General features: G+C 35.4%; 1 protein-coding gene across 1 annotated transcript; it reads left to right on the forward strand.

Moving 5' to 3' along the window:
• On the forward strand, positions 2,345-8,169 carry LOC109346272. Its single transcript, XM_019585743.1, has 8 exons — positions 2,345-2,872; positions 2,968-3,035; positions 4,165-4,231; positions 4,383-4,537; positions 4,669-4,745; positions 6,164-6,232; positions 6,884-6,984; positions 7,708-8,169. Exons 1-8 carry the CDS (start codon positions 2,603-2,605, stop codon positions 8,008-8,010), a joined length of 1,110 nt encoding a protein of 369 aa, XP_019441288.1. The 5' UTR covers positions 2,345-2,602; the 3' UTR covers positions 8,011-8,169.

Below are 8,748 nucleotides of genomic sequence, written 5' to 3' on the forward strand. Positions count from 1 at the left end.
TTTCTTGCTCAGGTGACAGCCAGACTTCTCACTATGCGTGTGGAACAAGGTTAGCTAGAATAGATTTCCCACGCTTTAATGGTGAAAACGTGAATCAGTGGTTATACCAATGTGAGATGTATTTTCTGATAGATAATACACCTGAAAACATGAAGGTTAAATTGGCTATAATTCATTTTGAAGGCAAGGCTTTACAGTGGCATCATGCTTTTGCCAAATCAATGATCATGGCTCAAGCATGGCCAAGGTGGGAAGAATATGTAAAAAAATTGATGGACAGATTTGGGGAGGTATGTGATGATCCCATGGCTGAACTCATGAGGTTAAGGCAGAAAGGGACAATGACTGAATTTCATGAAGACTTTGATGTCATCATCAGTAGACTGGAATTATCTGAAGAATATACCCTTAGTTGTTTTTTAGGGGGACTCAAACATGACATTCAAATGCTTATTCGACTGTTTAATCCAAAGTCAGTGAAACAGACATTTTCATTAGCAAAACTGTATGAATCAGCTAGTGCCTTTGGAAAGGATTAACCAAGGATGTGCAAGATTTTATCAAGAAATGCTCCACTTGCGAGAGATGTAAGTATGACACATCAGCTTATCCAGGGTTACTTCAACCTTTGCCAACTCCACTTCAATTGACAACATTGTTGAAGCATTCAAGGGTAAACCAAAAGAGCCTAGAAGTTTAACACCAGCCTACATGAATGAGAGGAGATCAAATTCATGGAAAGACTGTCATTTTTGTTGTAGTTGATAGACTCAACAAGGCTTCCCATTTCATGAGTCTTTCTCATCCTTATACAGCTAGCTCAATGGCACAATCTTTTCTAGACAATGTTTTCAAATTACATGGTTTTCCAGAGTCCATTACAAGTGACAGAGATGCAGTTTTTATCAGCAAATTCTGGCAGGAATTGATGGCTTTTCAAGGTGCTCAATTGCAACTTTCTTCAGCCTACCATCCACAAACATATGGACAATTAGAAGTTGTCAACAGGTGCTTGGAGACATATCTTAGATGCATGAGTTCTGATACTCCACAGAATTGGTCCAAATGGATTCCCTTAGCTGAGTGGTGGTATAATACTACCTTCCACACTTCAATTCATGCTACTCCTTATGAAATTGTGTATGGGCAGCCCCCTCCCACTTACCTTCCTTATCTGCCAGGTGAGTCTAAGATTGAATTGATAGATAGAAGTTTGGCAAAGAGAGAAGAGATGTTGAAAGTATTGAAATTCCATCTAAGAAGAGCACAACATAGGATGAAGCAAGTGGCTGATAGACACAGAACAGACAGACAATTTCAGAAAGGTGACTTGGTGTATGTTAAGCTTCATCCTTATAGACAAACTTCAGTGGCTAATCGCATGAATGAGAAGTTGGCTCCAAAATACTTTGGTCTATTTGCTGTTGAAGATAAGATTGGTGCAGTGGCTTACAAATTGACCTTGCCCCCTCAATCAAAGGTCCATAATGTGTTCCATGTATCCTAGTTGAAGAAACATGTAGGAGAAGCAATTGTCTCTACTCAACTTCCCCTACAAGACACTGAAGTCACTGTTGTTCATGAACCTGAGGCCATCTTAGACAGGGCCACAATCAAAAGAAAAGGCCAAGCTGTCACTAAAGTGTTGATCAAGTGGAAGCACCAACCAGCAGAGGATGCCACATGCGAATTCTACTATGACATCATAAAAAAGTTTCCTTCTTTCTATCCTTGAAGAATCCTTAGGGACAAGGATTTTTTGAAGAGTAGGGCAATGATAAGGAATAAACATTTAGTTAGTTAGTTAATTCTGTTAAACTGCCAGATGTCCTATTTTTGTAAAAGCTGAAACTATAAAGTTGTGATTGGGCATTCTGTTGAGTTAGTTAACATTTTTGGCAACATTCTCTCAATTCTTTCTTCTTCATTCTTGTAACTCAATTTCTTCCAGTAATAAGAGAATCTCGGAGTTCATCTTCTTCTTCTTGAATTCCCTATTCCTTGTTTGGATCCTTCGAATTAATAATAATTCATAGGTTTGTTAGTTCACAAACTCAGTCCTTATCAAAATAACATTTTAAAACAAGCGATACAAGGAAAAAAATGAAAACCAACTCGAGTGGTAAATTCAATATGTGCAGTATTGAAGTGTGGGTATGCTTAGAGTTCCGATCCTCCGCAATTTTTTGAAGAGATGGATATATTTTCAATCCTTAATAAATAATAAATAAATCATAAACCTATATATTAAAAACATTGAATTAAATTCATATAAAATTGATGAGCATATATGAGATAAGAAAAAGATTAAAAAAAGAAAGAGATGAGTGGATCTATACCACGAATCCTCACCTAGCTACCTAAGGAAGACTAGATCCAACTTGTACTTCTATGTTGTACTTCTAGCGTGTACTACTTACAACAGAAGAATCTAGGTAATCCACCAACGAAGTCCTAGGTTGCTGGTCAAACAAAACCTCAAATAGATACACTCATACACTATTAATTGGATTCATTACCAAGATTTTACCTAATCCATTTTTTCGATTCACTTATTTGTCCCTGACAAACAAAAACCTCGTAAGTCGTAACACATAAAATTATGATACTAATGTTTCACTACCCATTTGTATTATCGTTATTATTGGCTTCGTTTATATTGGGAGGAGTTGAGTCTCACCAGGAATCAGGTGAGTGGAGATGCGAGTCCGAGTCAGAGATCCGTGTTTACTCCGATTTCAAACCAGGAGTTATTACACTTGATGGCCACGCTGATGATTGGAAGGACATTGATGGGTCCCAATTTTCTCTTCTACCTGCTCTTGACCCACATGCTGAAAATGAATTCAAAGGTGGAAAAATGATCATCAAGGTATGCATTATTTTACATTTATCGTTGTTATCGAATTTGATTGGTGTTTTATTGATGAAAGGTTTAATTTCGTTATGGATTTGTTGTTGTTGCAGAGTGTGCATGATGGCCATGATGTTTTCTTTCTTCTGCAAGTGGATGGTGATTATGCTTACTCTAAAGGGTACTAAGCATAATCTATTCGGTTTCTTTTTATTAGTCAGCTAACTTGTTTTTATTCACTATAAGATAAGACTATAGGGAGGGTTAATTTTGAGATTTTATCTTTTTATTGTGGTTTTGGATGTGCTTTGTTCGCCTCAATTCGTAGAGTGTGGTTTACATACTTGTTGGACTGCTCTACTTGATGCAATTGGTTTTAAGATGAAAGTATGAAACCTAACATGGTACCAAAATCTATAGGACATATTCGTCATTCCCGGATTTCCATTGTTTCTGAAGGTCCTATCCTTGTGATGGAAGTTTCACATAGTGTGCCCCATTTTTGGATTCCAGTTTATATATATGTTGTTTCAGTTCACTTAATGTCGATTAATTTGAAGATGAAGTCTAACAAAATAGTCATAGTTGGAAAGCCAATAGAGGAAATAAATGGAAAGTTAGGGATTTGGAAACGTGTTTCGGAAGCATGCAACTTTTATTTAAGTAGAAGTAAGACATGGGATGTATGTTTAGCAGGGGACACACAAATTCTGACTTAGAGGTGAAATTTGGATATCATACCATAATGAGTTGCATGATTTAAGTATCCTAGGTCGATCATACAAAATGACAAGGAAATACAGATACATAAACCTTAAGATTCAAGCGAGATGAATGAACAGAGGAATGCTTTAAGTCTATTAATGATAGAAAAGTATCAATCTGAGTTGTAGGAAAAAACTTTACTGCACAACTATTAGATCTATGATGTTATTATGAGATTAAATATTGGATGGTAAAACTCCAACAGATAAAAAGTTCCATGTAGTAGAGATCAAACTATTGCGTTAGATGAGTTGACACGTTAGACAAGTTGGTAAAATCTTACCTTAGATATAACTGTAGGCGAAATCATTAAAAAAGTTAGATTTAAATTGTTTGTCTATAAACTAGATTTATAGTAGGATATTTTAGCCCTGTACGATCCATGTACCAGACCCTACATTAGAGGGAAGATTTGGTTGTTACTGTTCTTGTTTTATATAATGCTTATTATATTTGGTCCAAAATGATTGAAAAAAGTGAAGACATCCTATTCATATTAGTTTATGACAAGCTTTTGTTTATTTGGTGTATTTTTTGCAATGCAGTGAAGGCAACAAATGTCCATCTGTTGCTCTCATGTTTCAAATTGGGGATAGTGCCACCTATCATAACGTAAGTTGGTTTCGGTGCACTGAATCGTGTTCTTGTTAATAAATTTTTCTTGAAGATATGCACTTAGTTGCTTTGTATCTAATCCTAACCTTATAAAAGACAAGATCATTATGAAACATGAAATGATGTAAGCTGTGTGATTTGTTTCAAGATGGGTGGCTGTGAGGAACATTCAACCTCATGCACAGACAAGACCTGCAAAGGCCATGAAGTTGACATTATGCACTTTTCTATTGGGAATGCTATTCCAGGACGGCTTTATGGTGGGAATCTCCTAGATAATAGGGATGGAAATGGCGGCGACAGGTAAAGATCAGAAAAGTTGCTCGACTATCACTCATTGCATTGGTTGACTTTTTCAGACACGTTCGATTATAATAGGGCTCTAGTTTCATTATATGTGTTCATTCTATTTCCTGCGTTTTTTGGTGGTGCAGGTTTGGCCACTTGGTTGATGTTTATGCTTGGAATCCACACTGTAGATACCTTGATGGAATTGGTCCTTCAGGTTCAGGTATGTGCATATGCAATGCCCTTAATGGGAATTATATGTTTATATGATTAAAAGTGCTGAAGGGACGGGATTAAAATACTATGAGAAAGTATCATAGGGCTCAAAGGCATCAGCGTAATACATCCATGAAATATAGTTTCCACTACTGCTTTGTAGTTACATTATGGACACAATCGTATATAGAAATTATCCATGACAATTGCTTGCATGACCACTGACTTCACTCTTGTTCACTAACCATTTCCTCCCTGATATGTGATATGTACTGAAATTCAATTACTTATGTTATGTGAAACATGTCTTATTCTTCTTTGTAAACTTTCAATCATCATATTGCTCGTCCTTTTCCTTTCCAACATTTGTTTTATTTGCTTACCTATGAATATCATCATTCACACACTTCAGCCGTATAAAAAATGAAATTTTGTTTTGAACCATGCACTAGGAAGTCCACCATCTTATTTCTTTAGCTTATCCATGACATATTAGGTTCCTATTTGATATTAATTTATTCTAACTTTGCATACTAATACTCTTTTTCTCATCAGTGTTTGTAAAATAAATGATGTCACATGCATTCCAATTTAAAAATTATGCCATTTTACAAGAGAAAAGTGGATGCCAAAATAATCAATAATTAGCTGCAAACATGTATATGATTTCTTAGATTGCTTCTAAGATGGCTTATCCACATTGGAATAAAGAGATGCATTCGAATCAATTAAGGCATTTGTATAGGAGAGGACAAGATGGGGAGTTTAGGTATTTTCTATGCTAAGGTTACACAGACAACTTTGAAGTGCCTAACTCAGGCAAAGGTGATAAACTGATAATAAAGTTTAAAAGTGACATGACTCAAGTTTGGCACTACAATTGATGGCTTTCAATACAATAATACCATGCAGCACCTAATTTATTTGTAGCTGCTGTCTCAATCAATTCATTTATTTTGGCTCAATTGGGTTTTCATAATCACCAGTAAATGATGATACTTTGTCCGTGTGTATAAACTGCTCGTGCTGCATAAAATATAGCCTCAGAATGCCAAACCAGATAATACCATTTCCTTTTTCCTACATAACATTTTCCATTGAGTAAATCTCTAAGAATCATTATTTATGTTGGAAATTATTGGTAGATTTTGTTCAGAGAATTGTTGGACAACCTGTTAGTTCATTAATGGTTATGAACTTATGATTTGAGGTGCTACAAATACCCCATGACTTTACATGTTATGAAGTAGGGTGGTAACATATTTCTTTTTAAGAGTTTGAAACCCGAATTTTGAATTGGAACATTGTGGTTTATATCTAATCTTGTCCTCGACCCCTCTATTTGCTGTTAATCTTTCTAGTTATGTAATTCTTATTCTAAGGTTTTGATATTAAATGTCCTTTTGTTTTTCCTCTTGTTGTCAGCTAATGATTCTAGTGCCCAGAATGACTGGAAGGGTGCTTGGTGGCATAGCAGCTTTACAGTTCAGTCAGGTGACTTATCCTTTTACAGATAAAAAACAAATTATGTTTTATCAGTAAACTATATTTGCAAGCTGAGTTCAGGCTGAAATTTTGGTGATAGTGACCGAAATCCTTAAACAATATTTTCTGAGTAGTGGTTAAAGTATAGCACCTTATATTTGTGGGTCTTTACCCGGGTATCCTCACACCCTTTATGTGTGAGACTAATCTTATTACCGACGTTTCCCCTGCAGTGCATTTTCCCCAAGCTCAAACCCCATACTCGAGCATGTGTATCACACACTGCATGCCATATATGATTTTTCTTGTGATATATGTCAACAGCAATTTTCCTTTTACAAAAAGTTAGACATGCAAATGGCAGTTGCTTTCAGTATTATGTGATTGGTGCCATCTAAGATGAGTAATCTCCAACTGAGTTTCAAAAGTTCAGTGATCCATAGAACTTTTTGAAGAAGGATAGCCAGCTTTGTTTCTTATGGCTTCTTTCTTGACATACAATAAATATTTTTTATGTTAAAGCATATTTTGGATTCTGTTGTAACCTCATGTATGAATATCTGCCAATATTTGATCTCTCTCTACTGTTTTACCCTATCATTTAGTTATTTTGCATATTTTTGTTATAAGTTATTAAATTTGCATTCTTTTCTATAACAGGTTTTGTAGCGGATGAGAGTCCATATGCAGAAAATGGAAAACAGGGCACATATTTTTTTGAATTCTCCAGGCCTTTGAGGACCATGGATCATCTTCAGCAGGTTAGAACTCAGAAACTATTATAGATGCTGTATTCAGAAGATTTGTTGGCTAAGTGTACATTGATCTGTCCAGATTTTATAAATTCTTCTCCAATCTGATGGATGTGATTGAATGAAGTCTTCAGAGTCATACGACTCTTGTTTGACATCTTGTGAATATTTTGTGTTTTGCCTTAAATTTCTTCCTATAATCAGACACAGTTTTTAGCTTTGAAGTACCTTAAAAGAGTATCATATTGTATTAACTATTTCCATTAATTTACCCTTAAGAGTGCCTATATTCCATGTTCAGTTTCATATCCTAAAACGGTGAACTAACTTTTTTACCCAACTCGAGGGACAATGCTTTTTTCCTGGGCAACCACCTAGCATTAACATTATTACATGTTGATCCATATCATAGAGATTCAACAAAGTTTTACCTAACACAACTATGCACCTTTTATCCGGGCTTAGAACCGACTATTTATAGCATCAAACAACACATAGGCAGGTTTAACTACGTGTAGTAACATTCCTGAATCTTATTTAAAACAAATAAAATGATAGAAAATAATATTCCTGAACTTCATTTATGTCTAGTGACACTCTTGAATTTCATTTGTGGTAACAAGTAAAATGAGTGAAAATGTAATAACATACTGTTGTCTTACCTGTGTAGTAATATTCCTGAGTTTCATTTATGTGATAACATGTAAAATGGTACAAAATAATACATTGCAGGATGTACAATTCACAATTGGTGGATCAACCAAGATGGCTATTGCATTCTGGTATCCAGTTGATGGTCAACCATGGCATGGTTCTGGGCACTACTCTGTTAACTGTGATTGGGTCCCCATCGATGTATCTTCGGATGCTTATTTGAGTGACAAGTCAGTGAACACAGGATCAAGCAGCTCATGGAATATTGCTAGTGCTTTTTCTCTTATATTATCAGTAGCAGCACTTTGTGTTTCTGTGTTTGTGAGCTATAGGGTTTTCAATCCCAAGAATGTGGGCTATACACCAACGGGGAACCTTTAAGTCTAGTTCTAACTTCTTGAAATGAGTTTAAGGAATGTACTATTCAATACATTTATTCTGAATAGTTTGTAGGACTGTTTAGTGCCTACTCCTTACTCTATTTTTTTATTTTGTAATTGAAGCATTATGCAGTGGTGTCAGAAAAGGTGCAAATTCATTGCCTGCATTATGGAGTACCATCCTTTGGTGCTTAGTTGTTGCAATTGCAGGCCTGCTAGCTTTTCATCGGTTTGAAATGGAACAATCACTTTTAAGTTTAAGTTGTGACTTGTAATATGTCATTAGTGTTGTAACAACATATTGAAGTTGGATTACTGGTCAGGGTATCTGATTCTTGAATGCCACATGAATACACACAAAAGGGTAGCCAATTTGAGATAACATTGAGATAAGATTTGATATAATTGAGTTGGGCTACTCTTATCTATGCATACTGCACTTGCATAATATCAGAAGTTATGCAGTAACTACTTAATGTAATTAATAATTAGTATGAAGAGTTTCAAATAGTTTACCATCCCTCAAAAATAGTTTACACCTTCAAGCCTTGTACTTCAAAGAGCATTCCTCTGGCAAATGTGCAATGCAGATACCAGACATATATGGCCTATCGGTTTTATCACAACACATTGTGTCTAGGCAAGGTTGTGAAATCTATCTTTTTGGACTCTGATTTTTTGTCTGAGCATAAAATATGTTGAAGATCATATATTTGCCTTTTTATTGTAAAGAATCTTG

Source organism: Lupinus angustifolius, chromosome LG04 (genome assembly GCF_001865875.1).
Source record: "Lupinus angustifolius cultivar Tanjil chromosome LG04, LupAngTanjil_v1.0, whole genome shotgun sequence".
NCBI lineage: Eukaryota > Viridiplantae > Streptophyta > Magnoliopsida > Fabales > Fabaceae > Lupinus > Lupinus angustifolius.

Excerpts from the sequence above, each read along its gene's own strand:
- LOC109346272 (XM_019585743.1), top strand. The coding sequence starts at position 2,603 with ATGATACTAATGTTTCACTACCCATTTGTATTATCGTTATTATTGGCT. Across the intron at positions 6,233-6,883 it reads CAGCTTTACAGTTCAGTCAG|GTTTTGTAGCGGATGAGAGT; the intron begins GTGACTTATCCT and ends TTTCTATAACAG. Across the intron at positions 6,985-7,707 it reads CCATGGATCATCTTCAGCAG|GATGTACAATTCACAATTGG; the intron begins GTTAGAACTCAG and ends AATACATTGCAG.